Genomic DNA, 21652 nt, shown 5'->3' on the forward strand with positions numbered 1-21652 from the left:
TTTTAAAATACACAACAGAATAAGAAACAAACTTTATAACTTGGGGTAAGGGAGGAGGTAATATGAAGTACCTGACTTCTCTGCTGTCACCATCAGGATGACCCTTTTGGCATCTTGTTTTCTTTTCATGATAGTGTCACAATTAATTAGTTTAGTGAATTATAAAATATAAAGCATTACAGGAACTTTGGCCCACAACGTCATCTACTCTAAATTCAATCCAACCATTCCATCCCACATAGTTCTCCATTTTTCTTTCTTCCATGTGCCTATCTAAGAGTCACTTAAACATCTCTAATATATCTGCATTCACCACTACCCTGATAGTGCGTTCCTCACACCCACTACTCTCCGCATAAAACACATATTTTCCTCCAATCATCTTAAAATTATGCCTCCTCGTATTAGCCATTTCCACCCTGGGGAAAAAATCTCTGGCTATCCACTCAATGTAAGCTTGTTATCATCTTGTATACCTCTATCAAGTCGCCTCTAATCCTCCTTTGCTCCAAAGAGAAAAGCCCTGGTTTCCTAAACCTACCCTCATAAGACACGCTCTCTAATCCAAGCAGCCTCCTGGTAAATCTCCTTTGCACCCTCTCTAAAGCTTTCACATCCTTGTAATGAGGCAACCATTTTGAAAATTCCTATAGTACAAACTTTTTGCTTTTATTACTTTGAAAATGTTACTAATGTTATTTTTATTGACATACTAATATTGCATGTTAGTTCCATATTTGAATCATTTTTTATTATCTTTGCTTGCTGCTTATGGCCAGGAAAGTTTTATATAGTGAAGTCTGTAAATTAGGAACACCAAGAAACTTGCAGGTATGGTTTACACACTGATGTCCTTAATGTGAAAATGGTCATTCCATGTACAGTAATCTGGATGAACAATAGACGGCAGTATTGTCTTGAGTCTCCAGCAGCATTGCTTTTGTTTTACCATGGGTTAGTGCCTACTTTTGGATCCTGTCAGTACGGTAATGATTTTGTTTTGTTTGGTCTGTTTCTAGTTCACTAAATTCCTGTGTCCATGCCCAGTCTTGTTTCTTGGATTTTGTAGGGGGTTGTGGAGGGGGTTTGGGGAATGAGATGAGGAACACTGTAAATTAATGATAGGAAATGTACCCACTCTGCTATAGTTCATATTTAAAGTGGAAGGAGGTGGTAGGGGGATGATAATGGTTCACTAATTTCTCATGTTCTGATTGACTAAATGAAGTGCCATCTCTAGCTGAGGGATTTCTGAATGTTTGGTTGTGTCCTGCTAAGACCCACAACTACTTAAGATGCTATTGAATTTACTTTATAAAGATTATGCCGCTTGATGTAGACTTGCTTTGTTTTGTAGTTTCCCATCGATAGTTATTAAGGAAGAAGTTCTGATAGCCAAAAGGCCACCTTACAGCAAGTAACAAAAAATGAGGAAACCACTCCCTCCATCCTCCATCCTCCATCATCCATCACTTCTTCTGCCTTCCCGCAATTCCCTGGCCTCTCTCCAGATCAAAGGCTACCTCTCCTCACCAACCCCCACCACCTCCACCAATTTCCTGCTCTTCCTTCTTGCCCCTCCCTCAGTAATCTCTGCTATCTTAATCCAGCATTTACAGGAGCAAAGAACTCCCTTTGCCCTTGCACCCCTTGGGTCATTGGTAAAATGTTAGTTTCTCTGTCATTTTTCATATTGGGCCAATATCCCCAGCATAAATGCCATCTTGTTCCTTCTGCTGCCGCCTTGATCTTGTGTGTCCAATATTGAAAACTCTGTCATCTATAATTACTGACTGTCCTTGCTTGCAAGATACGTGGGGCTCAGTCTAAATATATCACAATGCACGTTAGTTAGGATTAATATTTTGAGGGAGTGTCTTTTTTAATAGATTACACTTTTATGTTATACACCAAATTTCTTTTTATTGTAGTATATGAATGTGGTTTAATTTAAAATCCTAGTAGTTCTTAATAACAAACAAAAGTCCATCAGGATTGAGACTATAGAGAGGAAATTATCTATATAAAGAGGTGAGAGGGAGGGCAGAAACAGGAGTTGGGAAGTGATGGGTGTAACCAGGTGAAGTGGAGGATGATGGGCAGATGGTGCCCATTTTTTCCTTATCAATTTCTCCCTATTATCCACCATGTAATATTTCCAAATTCCTGCTCCCCACCCCAGCTCAACTACCTATCATTCCCACCTCATCTGGTTTTAGCTTTCACCTAGCAGTCCTGGTCCCACTCCTCCCTGTCACATCTTTATACAGGCCATCTTCCCTCTATACTCTGTCCTGATGCAGGGCCTCAACCTGAAACATTGACTATCCTTCTGCCTCCACAGATGCTGCTCAATCCTTTGAGGTTCTCCAGCTGTTTGTTTTTTGCTCCAGATTCCAGTCTCTTGCATCTCCAGGATAATAACAATCCTTCTCATATTTTATACCCTCAGTATTCAAATGGGGCAAATAAGCAAAAATAAAGTATAAACATTAATGAAAGTGAGTTACAGAGGACTGGATTAGCAAGACATGTATTGCATGATTCTAGAACTGCAGTTAAGACATCCCTGCTATAAAGAAACGTTGTTCAATAGCTGAAAAATTATAGAGGTAATTTGATTTTTTTTGAAGCATCAAAACTGCAAAACTCCTGTATAGTATTGCTGATAAATTTAGAGAAGTATTAATAACTTGTAACAAAAGAAACAACCATGAAAACAATGAAATTTGAAATGCTTGTAATTTCCAAATAAAACAGGCCTGCCTCCGGTTTTCTGATTGTCAATCGGTTATTCAGCGTCAGGAGCAGGACTTCGTGCGCTTAAAGCTGCAACATGCACTGGAAGTAAAGGTACAGACTGTTTAATTGCTGTTTCAAATGTCTTCCAGATGGTTTGGTGTTGTTACTTCCAACACATCAGTCTACTGCTGTGTGACAGAGAGCACTCAGTAGATTCACTCCTTACACATGCACATTCACACACACGCAAACATTGCCTTCTTATTCTGCTGTTGCTGCACTGAGTGTACGAATTTCAATGTCTTCCCCGGTATATTGAGTCCTAAACTGAGCTGATGCACTCGAGTTGGCCTTACGGTGCCTTTCCCATCGTACACAGTAGAATACTCCATTTCATTAGTAATGGGGCTGTGTGAATGTGTACACATTGTTTGTATACTGTATTTAAGGTAGATACTTCAGTTTATTTTGTAATATGATTGTAACTACATTGTGGGTGCATCATATTCTGATTCAAGTTTAGTCATAAGTTAACTCTGTTGTTAATTAAAGATGATCTATCCTAGTGCTGAATAGAAAGGAGCTCATTGCCCTTAGTGAGGGAGAGATAGGGGCTACCAGGAGTTCACACTGGACAAGAATGGTACTGAGCTATTGTATTGTGTTTTCTGGTAGATAACCTTTTGTAAATATTGGCAGTTTTCTATTCACTATTTTCTGTCATTTTTTGTAAGTTTGATTTTGACACACCTAATATTACCCTCATACTAGGTGCTAAGCAACGCCAGCCATTTTTTCCTTTGGTCATCATAACCCACAAATCTAATATGCTGATACGTTGAACCTGAAGATCTGAGTAATTCTCAGGGATTTGGTATATGCTGTATAAGGTTTATATTTTTGAGTCCTTTATTTCCTGGAAGGTCAAAGGTGAGAGGGGTGTGGATAAGTGAAGTGTCAGGGTGAGAGAGAAGAAGCAATGAGCAAGGGCCTGTAGGAATGAGCCCACCAATGTGCAACGCACACAAAATGTACACACAAATGTGTTGGGTAAAACCAGATGAGATGTAAGGTGTGTGAGTAAGAAGCAGGGAGCTTCCTTCCTCCCCCACCTTCCCCCTTCCCTGGTCTTACCCATCACCTACTAACTTGTGTTCCTTCCCCTGCCCCCACCCTCTTTCTCTGGCTTCTGCCCGCTTCCTTTCCAGTCCTGATAAGGGGCTCTGCCCAAAACAACGATTCACTCCCCCCATTGATCCTGCCTAACTTGCTGAGTTCCTTCTGCATTTTGTGTGCATTGCCCCAGATTTCCAGTATCTGTTGTGTTTATGACCTGCAAGCCCACCTATGTGTTTCTGCATGTGTATGAGGGAGGGAATAGGTATTTATGTACACATGTAAATGTGTACTCAGCTGATTCTTGTTCACAGCCGTCATGTACCCCTTACCTTTTGACTTACACTCCATGCTCTTATGGATGCTGCTGTGACACTGGCATCCCACATTAAAAATATGGATAGACTGGTTCTGTGCCTTCATGGATAAGTCCCACATAGTGTTCTGGAGCTCAGATATTCTAACACTAACATTCCTATTTGGGTGACTCAAGAGAGGCAAGAGAACCTTGAGACTTTTCATCAGGAGGTGACGGGATCTCGGTGGAAGCAGGGAAGGGTGTCCACTGTGTCCTTTTCTCTCTTTACCCTTCCCCATGAAGACTAAACATGTTGTTTATTCCTATATAATGGTTCTGTCCAATATGTTAACCACTAACTATGTGTTTCCAGCTATGGTTTCTGCTCTCAGTAAATTAAAATGAAGTAACAGGTGTTGTCGTTGGAGGTGTATAGAGGTGAACTTCTTATAAAACTTTAATTTCCTGACACAGTACATAGCATGAATTAATAAAAGGTCATACTTCAGCACTGTGAACTCATCAGCAGCATCATACGTGGAAGGAATCGAACATGGTCTCCAATTTAATGATTTAGAATAACCACTCCAGGCTGGATGAGGAAATAAACTCACAACTGGGGGGCTGCTCCATCAGGACAGCATCCAGCCATCCTACAGTTGGAGAACCAGCAGCAGTGAGTCAATGCTGTTGGCAATCTCTGTTTAGGTGGAAGCTCAAAGTTACATTTAGTTACGTGTTTGATAATTTGATGGTGGAATTTCAGATATTTTTGAAGGAAAAAAGCTGGTGTGGTTCCTAATGAAAAACGGGTTAAGTGACATGTAAGAAAGTTTCTGATAAAGTTAGTATGTGACCAAAGTGGTATTGATATAACCTCCGTATTGGCTGATCAATGATTTGAGCAAGTATACCAGGATGACTGTTTGGTGATTTATAATCATGTATTTTTGTCTACCCCTCAGTTTGCCTTTCATAATGACAGTAGACCACGCATGGTTTGGTTTGCAGTAGGATCAGCAATTTACATTAAAGAAAACTCCATGCTTTTATTTTCCTATTGGATAATCATTTATTGGCTATTAAAGGCGTGCTTCTGATCATCAGTGAGGTTTAATAAGAGGACTGACCACTGACACCGTTTTAGAAAGGATTTCTACTCTAGGCTAATAGTTAATGGCTCTATTTAATGTCAGAGAAAGTATACAGAATACAACCTGAAATCCTTATCTCTCTACAGACATCCCCGAAACAGAGAGAAGAAACCCCAAAGAATGAATGACAGAAAACGTTAGCACTCCAAAACCTCCCTCCCACGCACAAGCAGCAGCAAAGCATCAACTCTCCCCCTACTTGTTCCAGCAAAATGTACCAGCACCCCCACCACCCACCATGCAAGTATTAGTTAGCCCTCAAAGACCATGATCTATAGATAATCAAAAAGTACTGTTCATCTCAACACCTCTACAGTTCAACAGGCTCCCTCCTTCACTAACAAGGGAGAGAGAGAAATTGCTTGAACAGTGAGAGGGGAGGCAAACAGCTCGCTGTTTTAATGTTGTGGGCTGGAGCGTCACTTTATTTCAAGCTCCCCTGAGAGGAGTATCAGTAAACACTCTCTCACCGAGACAGAGAGAGAGGGAGAGATCGCTCGGTTGCAAAGGTCTCTGACAGCCTCATCTGCCGTCTCGATGTTTCAATCTCCTGCAACGCTTCAGTAGCGACATTGGTGAGGAATCAGGTCATCCTTTGAGCCACACACCCAAGGCGCGTATCTTCCAAGCCACTCCTGGAAATACTTGGAGAAATTTGGTCTATGCTGCCAAGTAAATATTCCGTAATCATCTCTGGAAGTCATTGCAGCAACAAAAAACAGCTTTCTCTCATTCAGAAGATAATTATTTGCATTTGATGTTGGTCACATATATTTATCTGCACTGAATTTAGATAAGAAAATCCACTTCTCTGCATATCTTGAAAATAATTTATTTTTATTGCTGTTAGTCAACTTGGAGTAATAGTGCTCTACAGCACAGAAACAGGTACTTCGGCCCATCTAGGCCAATGCCGACCTGCTTTCTACCTAGTCCCATCTATCTGCACCTGGATTATAGCTCTCCATACTCCTCTCATCCATGTACTTATCCAAACTTCTCTTAAATGTTGCAGTTGAACCCACATCCACCAACTCCACTGACAGCTCATTCCACTCTCTCACTACCCTCTGAGTGAAGATGTTCCCTCTCAGGTCCCCTTTAAATATTTTACCCTTCACCCTAAACCAATGACCCAAACCTCACCCAAAGTGAGGGCAAAATCCTGCATGTATTTACCTTATCTATCACCCTCGATTGTTTTCTTTTGTGCCTTTATGAGATCTCCCCTCATTCTCCTATGCTCCAGGGAATAAAGACCTAAATGTTCAGCCATTCCCTATAACTTGGATTCTCAAGTCCCTGCAATATCCTTGTAAATTTTCTCTGCACTCTTTCAATCTTCTTGGCATCTTTCCTATAGGTAGGTGACCAGAACTGCACACAATGCTCCAAATTAGGCCTCACCAAAGAATTGTATAACTTTAACAACTCCTGTACTCCATGCTCTAACTTATGAAGGTCAATGTCCCAAAACCTTCAAGGAATTGTGGATCTGTGTTCCCCTATTCACTGAGCAAGTCCTACACTGGTCCATCCTGCCAAAGTGTAAACTTCACACTTGTCTGCATTAAATTCCATCTGCCATTTTTCCAACTAGTGCACACCTCACTATAAGCTTTGATAGCCTTCTTCACTGTCTACTAAATCCCAAATCTTAGTGTCATTTGTAAATTATATGATAAATAACAATGGTCTCAGCACCAGTCCCTCCAGCATATCACTAGTCACAGGTCTCCAGACTGAGAGAGACAACCACCTACTTCTCTGTCTATAGCCCCTAAGGGAATACTGAATCCAATGTACTACTTCAGTCTGAATGTTGAGTGAATTAACCTTCAGGACCAGCCTCCCATGTGGGACTTTGTCTACGTGGACTTCAGCAAGGCCTTTTGACAATGTCCACCACTTTTCCTTCATTAACCTTTCTCATATCCTCCTCAAAATACAACATGATTGATCAGATCCATCCTACCATGCACAAAGCCATGTTGGCTATCCCTAACAAGGCCCCATCTATCCAAATACTTATATACCCTGCCCTTAGAATACCTTCCTATAACTTACCTTCGACTGACATCAGGCTCACTGGCCTATCATTTCCCAGCTTATTCTTAGAGTCTTTTTTGAACAACGGAACAACATTAACTATCCGGCACCTCACCTGTGGCTCAGGATATTTTAAATATCTCTGCCAAGGTACTGCAATTTTTGCAAGAGCCTCCCGTAAAGTCCTGGGGGCCCTCATCCACCCTAATTTGCCCCAAGACAGTAAGTATCTCCTAATACTAATCCAGGTACGGTCCATGAATTCACTACTCTTTTGCCTCAGTTCTATAGACCCTGTGTCTTTCTCCCAAGTAATTATCAAAAACTGAAAAAAAAAATCCATTGAAGATCTCCCCCATCTCTTTTGGCTCCATACATAGGCTGGCCACACTGGACTTCAAGAAGGCCAATCTTGTCCGTTGCTATCCATTTGCACTTAATGTATCTATAGAATCCCTTGGGATTCTCTTTCACTCTGTCTGCCACAGCAACCTCATGTCCTCTTTTAACGTTCCTGATTTCTGTCTTAAGTATTCTTTTGCATTTCTTGTACTCCTCAAGCACCTCATGTGATCCTAACTGTCCATACCTGATATACTCCTCCATCTTCTTCATAACTAGGGTCTCAATATCCCTTGGAAACCAAGGTTTCCTAAACCTGTTAACCTTGTCTTTTTTTTCCCAATCGGAATATGCCAATTCTTTGTTCTGAATATTTCACTTTTGAAGGCCTCCCACTTACCAAGCATATCTTTACTTATCGCACTCCACATCTGCCAGATCTTTTCTGGTGCCATTAAAATCAGCCTTTCTCCAGTTTAGAATCTCAACCCGAGATTCTTCCTTCTCCAAAGTGTATCTTGAAATTAATGGAATTGTGATCACTAGATCCAAAGTGTTCCCTTACACACACATTTGTCATCTGTCCTGTCTTATTCCCTAATAGGAGATCCAGTATCACACTCTCTCTAGTTGGGACCTGTACAAATCAATTAAGGAAACTTTCCTGAACATATTTGACAAACTCTGTCCCTCCAGTTATTTTACAGTATAGGAGTCCTAGTCAATACATGGAAAGTTCAAATCACTTGCTATCATTACATTATATTTTCTTGAAACTGTCAGTCATCTATCTACAAATTTGCTCCTCTAAGTCCTGCTGACTACTGGGATGTCTATAATATACACCAATTAACGTGGTCATCCCTTTTTTATTCTGCTGTCCCATTCATATTGCATCAGTAGACGAGCCATTCTGTATGTCCCCTCCGAACACTGTCATGACATTTCCCCTGATGAGTAATGCCACCCCCTCATACCTTTCACTCTATCATGCCAAGAAGAACAGAACCCCAGAACACTGAGCTGCCAGTCCTGCCCCTCCAACAACCAAGTCTCAGTAATGCTATAACATCATGATTCCACACGGTGATCCATGCTCTAAGTTCAGCTTCTTTACCTACAATACTCCTTGCATTGAAGTATGTGCAACTCAGAACATTAGTCCCACCATGCTCAGCATTTTGATTTCTGTCTTTGCATGTAGACTTTCCCCATGGTCACCCCACTTACTGACCTGCTACTCTGGTTCAAAAGTTCAAAGTTCAAAGTAAATTTATTATCAAAGTACATATGTCACTAAATACAACCCTGAGATTGATTTTCTTGTGAGTATTCACAATAAATACAAAACACAATAGAATCAATAAAAGATCATTCCCAACAGGATGGACAAGACTAATGTGCAAAAAGACAACAAATTCTGCAAGTACAAAAAAAGAAAAGAATAGCAATAATAAATGAGCAATAAATATCAAGAATGTGAGATGTCCTTGAAAATGAGTTGATATGTTGTGGGAACAGTTGAGTGATGGGGTGAATAAGGTTATCCCCTTTGGTTCAAAAGCCTGATAACTGTTCCTGAACTTGGTTGTGTGCATTCTGAGGCTCCTATACCTTCTTCCTGATGGCAGCAGAAATGACGAGAGCATGGCCTGTTGTTGGGGGTCCTTGATGGTTGATCCTGCTTTCCTGCAACAGCGCTTCCTGTAGATGTGCTCAATGGAGGGAAAGGTTTTACCTGTGATGGGCATATCCACTACTTTTTGTAGGCTTTTCCATCAATGACATTGGTTGTTGATACCAGGCTGCGATGCAACTAGTCAATATGCTCTCCACTTACCCATAAAAATTTGTCAAAGTTTTAGATGACATAATAAATCTTCGCAACCTTCTAAGAAAATAGAGACACTGCTGTTGTTACTTTGCAATGGTACTTGCATGCTGGACTCAGGACAGATCTTCTGAAATTATAACACCAAGGAATTTAAAGTTGCTGTCTGATCACCCGATGAGGACTGGCTCATGGACCTCCAGTTTCCTCCTCTTGAAGTCAATAGTCTTACTTGCTCCTCAGTCTTACTGACATTGAGTGAGAGGTTGTTGATGTGACACCACTCAGCTGGATTTTCAGCCACCTTCCTTCTGTGCTGATTAGTCACCGTCTTTGGTTCAGCTAGACAGTGACAGTGGTATCATCAGCAAACATAAAAATGGCATTGGAGCTGTGCTTAGCCTGACAGTCATAAGTGTAAAGCAAGTAGAGCAGGAGGCTAAGCACACAGCTTTGTGGTGCACCTGTGCTGTTGGAGATTGTGGAAGAAATGTTGTTGCCAATCTGAACTGTCTGCAGTCTGCAAGTGAGGAAATTGAGGATCCATTTGCACAAGGAGATATTGAGGGTGAGGTCTTGAAGCTTATTGATTAGTTTTGAGGGAATGATAGTATGGAATGTCAAGCTATAGTCAATGAAGAGCATTTTGATGCATACGTCTTTGCTGTCCAGATGTCCCAGGGTTGAATGAAAAACCAATGAAATGGCATCTGCTAAGAGAGCTGTTGTGAAGGTCGGCAAATTGGAGCAGATCCAAGTCGCTTTTCAGGCAGGAGTTGATGTGTTTCATCACCAACCTCTCAAAGCACTACATCACAGCAGATGTAAGTGCTACCTTCAAAGTTCAAAGTAAATTTTGTTATCAGAGAATGTATATGTCACCATTTACAAACATGTGGGCATGCTCAGCAAATCTATAGAATAGTAACTATAAACAGGTCAATAAAAGATCAAGTAGAGCATAGAAGACAAACTGTGCAAATGCAAATATAAATTGATAGCAATAAATAACGAGAGCATGAAATAATAAGATAGAGTCCTTAATGTGAGATCATTGGTTGTGGGAACATCTCAGTAGATGAGTGTAGTTATCTTCTTTTGTTCAAGAGCCTGATTGTCAAGGGGTAGTAACCGTTTTTGAACCTGGTGGTGTAAGTCCTGAGGCACTTGTACCTTTTTCCTGATAGCAGTGAGAAAAGAGCATTGCCTGGGTGGTGAGGATCTTTGATGAGAGTCATTGACCCCACCTCCACCCCCCTGCAGCTCTAGCCGGAATAGCACTAGTAAACCTTCCCACAAGGATATTGGTCCCCCACTCCCCTCCAGTTCAGGTGCAAACCATCACATTTGTACAGGATCCACCTTGCCTGGAAGAGAGCCAGAAGCCCCAACATCTGAAGCCCTCCTTCCTTAGCCATGTGTTGAACTGCATTATCTTCCTATTTCTGGCCTTACTAGCATGTGGCATAGGTAGCACTCTTGAGATCACCACCCTAGAAGTCCTGTCCTTCAGCTTATCACCTTTGCAGGCAACGTTGCCATTGCTGCATATATCATTGGTAACAATATGGAATACAGCCTCCAGCTGCTAACCCACCCTCTTAAGAATGCTATGGACTTGATTTGAATCTGATACATCTCTGACCCTGGAGTGTCATTCTCATCCACAGAATCTCCTGTCTGCCCCACCCCCAACCAGTGAATCTCCTACTGCTGACCTCTTCTTTCTCCCCCCCCCCCTTTCCCTTCTGACCCACACAACAGACTGAGTGCCAAGAGACCTAACCTTTGTGGCTTTCCTCTGTTAGGTGGGCCCACCCCCCCTCCCCAAAAGTATCCAAAATGATATACTTATACATTTAATTCTTGAATTTTCAATTGGGAGCCTCTGGTAGATCACTGTAGGATAAAATATGTTTACCAGTGGTTCAGCTGAGCCATGAGGAAATGGTCTTCTAGCAAAAGCAACTAACGTCATGTTGATGGTGTACTTCTGGAAAGGTTAAGAATGGAATTGAAAACTGTGATGACTAAAATAGGCATGGACTGCATGCTATGTGTTCATTCCAGTCCTGCTGAGGCTGTCGTGCTGAACTGGAAGCAAATGGATAATAGGAGTTGACTTTGCATGATTGCTGTATAAAACGGTTTTACTTCTTAGTATTGACCTCTTCAGGTGACATACTTAACTGAGTGAATGTGTGTAATTTAAATAGTTTGCTGGAAGATATGACAGGGTGGAATTATCTTCTGCTTACAAAAGGACTGTACAGTAATAACCTTACTATTAATTGGAATATGAAATTTTGCTGCAATTGTTGAGAACTTTAAGCTGAATGCTGTAAATGAGAGTGCCTAAAATTCTTTGTGTTGTTCTTAAAGGAATCCAGTGGTTGAGATAGTTAAAGTTCCAAAGGATTTCCGTAGAGTACTGTTGGGAGGGGGTATGGTAGATGGAAGTGTGGGGCTGCCTGTGAAAGGAAATTAACCATGTAATGGTTACTCTGCAATTAAATTGGAGAACCCTTTCTTGATATCCAAGATGTAACCCTAAACAGAAAGATCATGACTGTAATTTATTACTTTGTTACATGAACTGTGAAGGATCAGCATGACGAAACAGGTGCTGCAATCCTTCAAACTGAATATTTTCAATATGCTACATTAAGCTGAATGTGGCTATGTTTGTAACACAAATTCTGAAGTAAATTGAAACTTCCATTACAATGATTTAATAACACATTGGAATTTCAGTTACACTTAAGTTTGCAAATTACATTAATTTTGTACAATTTAAGTTTTTAAAGAATTAATTGTAGGCCAAACTTCTCTCCTTGATATTTTTCTGTTATGAGCCAAGTGTTAATGATATTAGTATTAATTATATTTACCCAATGCAGTGCTTAATTTCTGTTGGTGATCCAACTATATTTAAATCTGTTTATTTAAATTGATTTAGATGCAACATTTCAAGCCATGCAGAAAAGTTCAAAGTTAAAATTAAATTTATAGTCAAACTACATCTATGTCACCCTATACAACCTGGAGATTCACTTTCTTGTGGGCATACTCAGCTAACCAATGGAAAAGAAACTATAACAGGATCAATGAAAGATCAACCAGAGTGCAGATGACAACAAACTGTTCAATGCATTAAGTAAATAGCAATGAATAACAAGAACATGAGATAATGAGATAAAAAGTCCTTAAAGTGAGATCATTGGTTGTAGGAACATTTCAACGACGGACAAGTGAGTGCAGTTATCCCATTTTATTCAAGAGCCTGATGGTTGAGGGGTAGTAACTGTTCTTGAACCTGGTGGTGCAAGCCCTGAGACTCCTGTACCTTCTACCTAATGGAAGCAGCGAGAAGAGAGCATGACCTGCATGGTAGGGATCTTTGATGATGAATGCTGCTTTCCTACAACAGGGTTTCATGGAGATGGGCTCAAGCTGTTAATATAAATGTAAATCTCAACATTGGTGAGTTTCTGAAATTGGCTGACTACTGGTGAAGATATTGATCGAAGACAAGTAGAATTGTCATTTTGGAAATCAGAAGATAAATCTCTTTAAAATTCTATGTGCACTATTGTGTTCAGTCACAATTTGCTATTACCGATTTTAGCCCAGCCTTTCTGTAAAATTTAATATTGCTAAGAATAGACTGTTGACCAGTCAGTCAAAACCTGATTTTTCTATGTGATATTACAAATGTTTACTTATTAAAGACCTGTACTGTCTGTAATTCTGTATAATATCTTTGTTTTCAAGGAGCTCCAAGGTCCAAATTTTACTACCTGTACATATTCAAGCGCTCGAGTCTGTTCCCCTTCAGTTGGTGTTAATCAGTCATCTTCCCAGCCTTCGTCACAATACTTATCCACTGTAAGTGTCATCTCTAGTAATATGTGTTCATTGCAATTTTATTTTCCAGCATTGTAATTTTCTTTCAGATTACTTTTTTAAATCTCTTTTAAGAGGTACCTAATTCTAGTTTGTCTGTCCATAATGGACCATAAGAGATAGGAGCAGAATTAGGCCATTTCATTCTGGCTGATCTATTTTCCCTCTCAACCCCAATCTTCTGCCTTCTCCCTGTAACTTTTCAGACACTGACTAATCAATAACCTATCAACCTCCGCCTTAAATATACCCAAAAGCCTGTCCTCCACAAGCACCTGTGGCAATGAATTCCACAAATTCACCAATCTCTGGCTAAAGAAATTCCTTCTAATCACCATTCTAAATGGATGCCTCTCTATTGTGAGGCTGTGCCCTCTGGTCCTAAACTCCCCCACAACAGGAAACATCCTCTCCACACTCACTCTATCTAGGACTTTCAACATTCAATAAGTTTCAATGAGATCCTCCCTTAGTCTTCTAAATTCCAGCAAGTACAGACCCAGAACTACCAAATGCTCCTTGTATGATAATCCTTTCACTCCCAAAATCATTCTCATGAACCTCCTTTGAACCCTCTCCAATGTCAGCAATCCTTTCTGGAATAAGGGGCCCAAAACTGCCCACAATAATCCAAGTGACATTTCATCAGTGCCTTATAAAGCCTCAGCATTGCATCCTTGTTTTATTTATATTCTAGTTTTTTCAAAATCAATGCTGACATTGCATTTGCCTTCCTCACCACCAACTCAATATGCAAATTAATCTTTAGGAAATCTTGCACAAGGACTCCCAAGTACCTTTGCACCTTGGATTTTTTAATGTTGTTCTCATTTAGAAAATAATCTACATCTTTATTCTTTCTACCAAGTGCATAACCATACACTTCCTGACAATGTATTCCATCTGCCATTTCTTTACCCATTCTCCTAATCTGTCTTAAGTCCTTGTGCAGCTTTCCTGCTTCCTCAACACTATCTGCCCCTCCACCTACCTTCATAATGTTCACAGATGTGGCTACAAAGCCATCAACTCTGTTATCCAAATCATTGATGTGCAATGTAAAAAGAAGCAGTCCCATCAACAACCCCTGTGGAACACCACTAGTCACCGGCAGCCAACCAGAAAAGGCTCCCTTTATTCCTACTCTTTGCCTGCTGCCAATCAGCCAATGCCCTAACCATGCTAGTATCTTCCCTGTAATACCAAAGGCTCTTATCTTGCTAAGCAGCCTCATTTGTGACACCAGGTCAGAAGCCTTTTAAAAATCCAAATACACAACATCCACTGATTCTACTTTGTCTATCCTGCTCGTTATTTCCTCAAAGAATTCCAGAAGATTGGTCAGGCAAGATCTTCCCTTAAGAAAATCATGCTGATTTTGCCTGTTTTATCATGTGCCTCCAAGTACCCTGAGACCTCATCCTCCACAATCAACTCCAACATCTTTCCAACCACTGAGGTCAGATTAACTGGCCTATAATTTACTTTCTTCTGCCTCCCTCCCTTCTTGAACAGTGGAGTGACATTTGCAATTTTCCCGTCCCCCAGAAACATGCCAGAATCAAGTGATTTTTGAAAGATCATTACTCATGCCACCACAATTTCTTCAGCCACCTCTTTCAAAACCCTGGCATGTATACTATTTGGTCCAGGTGACTTACTACCTTCAGACCTTTCAGCTTCCCAAGCACCTTCTCCCAACTAATAGCAAATGCACTCACACTTCTACCCCCTGACACTCTCAAACTTCAGGCATACTACTAGTGTCTTCCACAGTGAAGACTGATGCAAAATATTTATTCAGTTCATCCGTCATTTACTTGTACCCCATGACTACCTGTGCAGCATCATTTTCCAGCAGTCCAATGTCTACTCTCGCCTCTCTTTTACTCTTTATATATCTGAAAAAACCTTTGGTATCCTCTTTAATATTATTGGCTAGTTTCCTTTACATTTCACCTCTTGCTCCTTATGGATATTGTAGCTACCTTCTGTTGGTTTTTAAAAGATTCCCAATCCTCTAACATTCCACTAATTTTTGTTCTATTATATGCACTCTCTTTTGTTTTTATGTTGTTTTTGACTTCCCTTGTCAGCACAGTTGCATCATCCAGCCTATAGAATACTTCTTCTTTGGAATGTATCTATCCTGCACCTTTCAAATTTCTCTGAAAAACTCCAGCCGTTACTAGTCTACTCACATTCCTGCCGTTGTACTTAAAGATCAACTTTGGCCAGCTCCTCTCTCATGCCTGTAAAATTCCCTTTCAAGTTGCAGGGACTTTGACTTCTCCCTCTCAAATTGCAGGGTGAATTCTATCATATTATGATCACTGTCTCCTAAGGGTTCTTTTACCTTAAGCTCCCAAATCAAATCTAGTTCATTACACAACACCCAATCCAGAAAAGACTTGGGCCAAGACCCTTCATCAGGACTGGAAAGGAAGGGGAGGTGATGCCAGAAAACAATGGTGAGGGGAGTGGAAGGAGGATAGCTATAAAGTGATAGGTGAAGCCAGGTGGGTGAGGAAGCATTACCAAGCCCTCCCTGATAATTCTCCCCAACACTTCCTCTGCTACATAGCAGCTACATGGGTGCTGTTTCATACACTCATGCTGAACTCATTAATTTCACTAAATTATTTGTCCATTTTTGACATCTCCCTATCCTTTCTCAATATCTCTGTCTCTACCCCTGGAGACAAACTATTGACCAGCATCTTTTATAAACCTACCAATTCCCATGGCCATCTTGACCACACCTCTTCCACCCTGTCTCCTGTAAAAAAGGCTATTCCCTTTTCTCAGTTCCTTCATCTCCGCCACAAATGTTCCCATGATGAGACTTTCCTTTCCTTTCCAAGACTTCAGAGATGCCTTCCTTCAAACAGGGTTTCCCTTTCTCCACCATTGATGTTGACTTCACCCACAACTTCTCCATTTCCCAGACATCCCTGCTTACCCCATTGTCCCACTCTCTTAACAAAGATAGAGTTCCTCTTGTCCTCACCTACCACCCCATGAGCCTCCCCATCCAACACATCATTGTCCTCAACTCCTGCCATCTCCAAAGGGATCCTACCACCAAACACATCTTTACCTTTGCAGGAATCACTCCATCTGTGATTTCTTTGTTCGTTCGTCCATCCCTACTAATCTCCCTCCTGGTGCTCATCCATGCAAGCACTTTGAGTGCCTCACCTACCCATTCACCTCTTCTGTCATCTCCATTCAGGGCCCAAAATAGTCCTTCCAGGTGAGGTAACACTTAACCTGTGAATCTGCTGGGGTTAGGTATTGTATCCAGTGCTCCTGATGCAGCCTCATCTACATTTGTTGAGACCCATTGTAAATCGGAGGACTTCTTCATCAAGCACCTCTGCTCTATCCACCAAAAGTGGAACTCCCTGGTAATCAAACATTTTAAATCCAATTCTCTTTTCCGTTGCAACATGTTGGTTCATGACCTCCTCTTGTGCCGTGATGAGGCCACCCTTAGGGTGGAAGTACAACACCTTATATTCCATATGGCTAAGCTCTAACCTGATGGCATGAATATCGGTTTCTCTTTATGGTAAAAAGATTTTTCCCCCCTCTCTCCCTTCTCCTTCTATTTTCCACTCTGGCCTCTTACCTCTTCTCACTTGCCTAACCCCTGCCTATCACCTCCCCCTGGTGCCCCTCCTTCTTCCCCTTCTCTCATGGTCCACTCTCCTCTCTTATCAGATTCCTTTTCTCTCCAGCCCTTTACCTTACCCACCCAGCTGTCTTCACCTATCACCTTCTAATTATCCTACGTCCCCTTCCCCCAACTTTTCATTCTGGTGTCTTCCACCTTCCTTTCCAGTCCTGAAGAAAGGTCTCAGTCCAAAACATCAACTATATATTTCCATGGATTCTGCCTGAACTGCGGAGTTCCTCCAGCATTTTATGTATATTGCTTTAGATATCCAGCATCTGCAGACTTCCTATAAATTCTGTCTCTCCCTGCATATTGAAATCCCTCATTACTATTATAACAATGTCCTTTTTACATTTGTTCTCTATATCCCGTTGTAACTTGTAGCCCGCATCCTGGATACTATTGAGGCCTGTATAGAACTCCCATCAAGGTCTTTTTACCCTTGCAGTTTCTGATATCTACTCACAAGGGTTCTACGTCTTCCAGTCCTATGTCACCTCTTTCTAAGCAATTCATTCCATTTTTTACCAACAGAGCCACCCACTCCCCTCTGCCTTTCACCCTTTCTTTTCAATACAACGTGTGTATCCTTGGATCTTAAACTCCCAACTATGATCTTCTTTTAGCCGCGACTTAGTGATACAACATTATACCTTCCAATCTCTATCTATACTACAAGATCTACCTTATTCCATATACTGTGTGTACTCAAAATAACCTCTTCAGTCACCCTTTTTGACTTGTCACCGTTACACTGCAGCTCATCCCACTGACTCGAACTTTGCCCTGTCATCCGCCTGTCCTTCCTGACAGCCTCTCTGCACACTGATTCAAGCTGTATACCAACTGTCCATCCTCAGGCCAGTCACTGGTTCCCATCCCCCTGCCATATGAGTTTAAACCCTCCCCAACAGCTCTAACAAACCTGCCTGCAAGGATATTGGTCCCTCTCAGGTTCAGGTGTAACATATCCCTTTTGTACAGGGTATACCTTCCCCAGTAGAGATCTCAATGATCCAGAAATCTGAAGTCCTGCCCCCTACACTAGTTTCTCAGCCAAGCATTAATCTGCCAAATCATCCTATTCTTACCCTCACTTGCGTGTGGCAGAGGCAGCAATCTAGAGGTTACTACCCTGGAAGTCCTGCTTTTCAGCTTTCCACATAACTCCCTAACTTCTCCCTTCAGGATTTCCTCCCTTTTCCTGCCTATGTCATTGGTCCCAGTATATACCCAGACTTCTGGCTACTTCCCCTCCCCCTTTACAATGCTGAGACATTCCTGATCCTGGCTCCTAGGAGGCAACATGCCATCCGATTGTCCCTTTCATATCCACATATCTTGCATCTACTCCTCTAACTATGGAATAGCCTATCACAACTACAGACTGCTTCTCCCCATTTCCTTCTGAGCCACAGGGCCAGACTCAATGCCAGAGACCCGGTTTCTGTGGATCCCCTGGTAGGTCACCCGCCCCCCCCCACCCACCCACCCCACTATCAGTATCCAAAGCAGAATTCTTATTATTGAGGGTAGCTACCATTTCTTTTCCCTTTCCTTACAGTCACTCAACTATATGCCTCCTACATCTCGGGGGTAACTACCTCTCTGTAGCTCCTATTTATCACTCTTTCAGTTTCCCGTATCAGCCAAAGGTAATTGAGCTGCAGCTCCAGTTCCTTAACACCTTCTCTGGGGAGCTGCAGCTTAGTGCGTCTAGTATGGTTATCCAGGAGGCTGGAGGTCTCCCAGAATTCCCTCATCTCACACAAAGAAAACAACACAGGCCCTGGAGCCATTCTCACTGTACTAACCATGTAATAACAGTCAAGGCATGAAGAAGAAACGTACCAGAAATCTACCTCACCCAAGCCTGTTGAACTAAAGCCTCCCCACTCTAACACCAGTCCATTCCAATGGTGGCTGCTCTGTTTGCCCTACCTTATTTTTATTTGTCCTTGCTGATGGATTGCAATTCAGTTGAGCCAACGGAAAAAGCCAAAAGCCCATGAATGCTCCTTTTTAAATCTCTTGCCCCAACTCATGTGTAGCCCCCCCCCCCGATTCAATTGGGACCTTTCCTATGAGGGCAACAGTTTAAAGACTCATGTGTCTAGAAATCTCAGGATGGCAGCAATGACCCGGTTCCTACAGTAGGCTGTCATCTCTGTAACTTGTGTTATTTTATCTTTTGCTGGCATATAATTCCTCCAAATGGGAAAAAAAAGTGTAATATCTTTTGAACTAATCAAACAGAAAATGGTGAAAGTAAGTGACTTCTGTTGGGAGAGAAAAAGAGATAGTGTTTCAGATTACAGAACTCATCAGGTGCTGTATTTTTTTGTCTTGTTGATCAACTGGGAAAAAATAGGACTGCAGGCACAGTAATGATTAATTTACAGAGGAATCAAGATAATACTGAAACAGACAAATTCATTCTATGAATGAGCACCTTGAGAATTATTCTGTATTATATTAAAGAATAATCATCAGCTCCTGAAGTAATTCTACAACATGGGGTTCTTCCTTGCACCACATCTGCCTGAGGATCGTAGACAACAAGCATAACATTGCAAATGATGAACTTGGAGCTTTCCCAGCTACTTGTTCTTCTAAAATATGAATATTTAAAAATATGTTTAATTTTGTTGAAAGGCTGTATAATTAGAAAGTTGAACTTTGAACTTTCAAAAAAAAGTCAATTGGTCACCATCCAAATCTTGTTGGTACATTTTGAGTAGAACACGCTGATCAGAAAAAGTGTTGTCAAAAGAGATGATCGGGGAAAAAATGTCCATAGTTTGTCAATTTCTGTCTTCATGAAGAAATAATCACATTGAATTGTTTTCTTGGTGCAGTTTAGCAATTTTGACAGTGTAAATGATTATGGTGTATTACCAACTACATGTAATTTTGAAAACTGATTTTTCATTATTGGTTATCTGGACTTCTAGCTCTGTAAACATGGAGCCAAAACTCTCTTCTGTAATCATCCAGTTCCTTTAAGCCACCATCCCCGTGCATATTGCCCCATATAAGTAACACCATGGGGAAAAGTATTACTGACTAATTTGAAAATCTTGGTCACAAATGTCATAGCTTTAAATTTTGATCTCTTCCTCACTCACTCATGTTAACAGTCATTTATTAGAGCACTGCCTATAATGAAAGTGGTACAAGCAAGCAACAAGTTGAATATCCAGTTGCTTTTGAAGGAGACTGTAAAATATTAAAAAAATCAAATAAAATTAGATCTCACAAAATAGGGACCATTTTCATCTTTACCGGAGCGAACTTTTGATATAAGGCTTGATCAGCTTCTATTTCTATCAATGCAAATAGTCCTATAGCCCTATATCCGGATAAGGTTCCATCTCACTGGTTTACTGTCCAAGCAATGAATTATTCCCAATTGCTCTCCCTTACTCAAAAGTTTAAAACAAATTCAAGTTGCAAATCATTGTTCTCTTTAGCCTATTTGGTAATGCCCAGTTCTAACTTTTCTTTTCTTGTATAAACTTAAGGCAGTTTCCAACGCCTGTGGTCTTCGAGAGAATTTGAACGCTGACCTGAACAATATTCCAATGGAGCATAAGAGTGCAGTCTGTGAGGGGTGCAACAGATCAAGCCACGTAAATTGCAATGAATGTGAGGGAGAACAAACATCAAGGAATATGCATGCTGTGTAAGATTCAAATATTTGGCGTATTTTACTACTTTGATAGAACAGCATTAATTTAAAGTTACCATAATGCATTGTACAATCTCAAGGGTGCATGCAACTACTGTGTTGATATTTGCATTGTGGACATTTTTGGTCATGTTGACAATGTTTCTTCTGACAATAATTCCTTGCATTTATGACTATTGGTGATAAATTCACACTTTGGATTTGTAGGAGTTGCAACTCCTGCTGAATTTTTCAGAGTCAGATGACAAGATCTGTCTTCAGTGGTATGGCATATAGCTTTTATTTCCTTACCTCTAAAATAGGGGCCATATTTATTCACAAAGACCTCACTTTAATTCATAGAGTCACAATCATACAGCACCGATACGGGCCCCTTAGCCGAATGAATCCATGCCAGCCACATTTCCCACCTAGCTAGTCCCAATTTCCTGTATTTGACCAATCCCTCCAGGCATCTCTTCTCCATATACCTGTCCAAGTGTTTCTTTAATGACACTCTTATACCTGCCTCTGCCATTTCCTCTGGCAGCTTATCACCCTCTATGTGAAAAGGTTCCTATTAAACCTTTCCTCTCTCCCTCTAAATCTATGGCAATGACTGCTACCATCTGCCTTATCGATTCCTCTCATAATATCAAACATTTCAATAAGGTTGCTCCTCACTATCCTATTTGTTTTGGAATAAACACCTGGCCTGACCTAACTCTCCATATAACTTATGCTTACTAGTCCTGGCAACATCCTTGTAAAGCTTTTCTGAACACTTTCCAGTTTAACTACATACATATACAACTGTATATAGTTAAAATGTTTAAGATTGTTTAACACCATTTCCAATTAC

At 40.9% G+C, this 21652-nt stretch overlaps 1 protein-coding gene across 1 annotated transcript in view; it reads left to right on the forward strand.

The window, feature by feature from the left end:
* Positions 1-21652, forward strand: part of LOC134344153 (coiled-coil domain-containing protein 158-like) — a 163438-nt gene that overhangs the window by 114554 nt on the left and 27232 nt on the right. The window contains exons 18-20 of the mRNA XM_063043481.1: positions 2761-2853; positions 13307-13420; positions 20645-20805. Coding sequence (XP_062899551.1) covers positions 2761-2853; positions 13307-13420; positions 20645-20805 — 368 coding nt within the window. The remainder of the gene's footprint in view (positions 1-2760; positions 2854-13306; positions 13421-20644; positions 20806-21652) is intronic.

Source organism: Mobula hypostoma, chromosome 3, assembly GCF_963921235.1.
Source record: "Mobula hypostoma chromosome 3, sMobHyp1.1, whole genome shotgun sequence".
Classification (NCBI taxonomy): Eukaryota; Metazoa; Chordata; class Chondrichthyes; order Myliobatiformes; family Myliobatidae; genus Mobula; species Mobula hypostoma.